The sequence below is a fragment of the Charadrius vociferus genome, unplaced genomic scaffold (assembly GCF_000708025.1).
Source record: "Charadrius vociferus isolate BGI_N301 unplaced genomic scaffold, ASM70802v2 scaffold214, whole genome shotgun sequence".
NCBI lineage: Eukaryota > Metazoa > Chordata > Aves > Charadriiformes > Charadriidae > Charadrius > Charadrius vociferus.
This window is the reverse complement of record NW_009647955.1, coordinates 1,376,397-1,378,388: the sequence shown is the minus strand read 5'-3', so window position 1 is coordinate 1,378,388 and position 1,992 is coordinate 1,376,397. Positions and strand designations below refer to the sequence as shown.

Below are 1,992 nucleotides of genomic sequence, written 5' to 3'. Positions count from 1 at the left end.
ACACCTGCCGGCAAGACGGTGAGAGGCTGTTCATGGTGGGGGGAGCCGGGCAGTGGGACCACCCAGGGGATAAGACGCTTCGTGGCTCATCCCCACTTTGGCCGTAGCTGAATGTGGCGGTGAAATGCCTCAAGACGGACGTGCTGAGCCAGCCGGAGGCACTGGACGACTTCATCCGGGAGGTGAATGCCATGCACTCCTTGGACCACAGGAACCTCATCCGCCTCTATGGCGTGGTGCTCTCCCACCCTATGAAGATGGTGAGTTGGCGGGGACAGGGCCCACCCCGATGCCACCCTACAGGAGGGTCCCGCGTGATGGGGTGATCAAAGCCAGGCTGGTTTCATACCCCCCAGTGGTGCACAAGAAAGCTGGAAACCAGTCCAACCAGGGTGGCCCTGGCCTGACTGACCTGCTGTCCCCTTCCCATGGCCCAGGTGACAGAGCTGGCCCCACTGGGCTCCCTCCTGGACCGGCTGCGAAAGAACCAGGGCCATTTCCTCATCTCCACCCTCTGCCAGTACGCTATCCAGGTGGCCAAGGGCATGGCCTACCTGGAGTCCAAGCGCTTCATCCACCGCGACCTGGCTGCCCGCAACATCCTGCTGGCCTCCAATGAGCTGGTCAAGATCGGGGACTTTGGACTGATGCGGGCCCTACCCAAAAATGACGACCATTATGTGATGCAGGAGCATCGCAAGGTCCCCTTTGCCTGGTGAGCCCTGGGGAAGGGGGTGACCTGAGGGTGCAGCATCCACAGCCTCCTGGTGCTCACGTCCTTCCCCGCACAGGTGTGCTCCCGAGAGCCTGAAGACACGCACCTTTTCCCATGCCAGTGACACCTGGATGTTCGGGGTGACCCTCTGGGAGATGTTCACCTACGGGCAGGAGCCTTGGATTGGCCTCAATGGCAGCCAGGTGGGTGCACAGCAGAGAGTTGCCCGAGCAGTGCTGGGGGGACCTGGGACCCCCTGACGGCACTCCCTGCCCCGCAGATCCTGCACAAGATAGACAAGGAGGGCGAGCGGCTGCCGCGGCCCGAGGACTGTCCCCAGGACGTCTACACTGTCATGCTGCAGTGCTGGGCGCACAAGCCTGAGGACCGACCCACCTTCGTGGCCTTGCGGGACTTCTTGGTGGAGGTGGGTGAGCAGAGAGGGGGACGGGGGCCCAGCACCCCCAGCTGCTGGCTCTGCTCGAGCATGGGCAGAGTTAAGGGTATCGCCAAGGCGGGAGGTGACGTTGAGGGGCTCGGGCCAGGCAGCCCTGCAGGCTGGGAGGCAGCAGGTGGTGACATGGTCACAGCAGGAGGACCCCAAATACCACCTTGCCCTCGCCCACCCCAGGGATGTCACAGCTGGGAGTGGTGATGCTGTCTCTTGCCCATTTTGGGGGCTCCACTGTGTGGGGCTGGGCCTGGCCTCAAAATGGCGCAGGGATGGACTTGGGGGGCTGTGTCCCCTGTCCTCACACCCCTGTCCGTCCCCCCCAGGCCCAGCCCACCGACATGAGGGCGCTGCAGGACTTCGAGGAGCCCGACAAGCTGCACATCCAGATGAATGACATCATCACGGTCATCGAGGGCAGGTACTGCACGGGAGTGGTGGCAGGTATTGCATGGGGGGGACGGGGACACGGACCAGCTGCCACCTTGTGCGGTCCCCCAGGCAGCACAGGGCCACCCTGGTGCAGGGTGGGGGTCACACCCGCACCCCTGCCCGCCCCTTCCCCCCCAATCCCCGCTGACTCAGCCCGCGGTGCCCGTGGGTTTGCCCCAGCCTTGCCCTGGGAAACCACGCACCGCAGTGCCGCTCCCTGCTGATAGCAGTGGGGACGTGCCACCAGCACCCGGGGACGTGCTGTTGTCACCGGGCTGCCAGGAGAGGCATGGTACCGCGGTGGCGTGACCTGTCACCCCCTATGCCGTGGGCTTCGCTCCTCAGTCCCTGTCGGCCACCCCGCCATCCGCCTCCGCCACCTTGGGGGTCTGCT

General features: G+C 64.8%; 1 protein-coding gene across 1 annotated transcript in view; it reads left to right on the top strand.

The window, feature by feature from the left end:
- TNK2 (tyrosine kinase, non-receptor, 2) overlaps positions 1–1,992 on the top strand; it is a 17,157-nt gene that overhangs the window by 1,812 nt on the left and 13,353 nt on the right. Inside the window, exons 4-9 of the mRNA XM_009883411.1 lie at positions 16–35; positions 108–260; positions 438–715; positions 792–918; positions 996–1,142; positions 1,493–1,587. Coding sequence (XP_009881713.1) covers positions 16–35; positions 108–260; positions 438–715; positions 792–918; positions 996–1,142; positions 1,493–1,587 — 820 coding nt within the window. The remainder of the gene's footprint in view (positions 1–15; positions 36–107; positions 261–437; positions 716–791; positions 919–995; positions 1,143–1,492; positions 1,588–1,992) is intronic.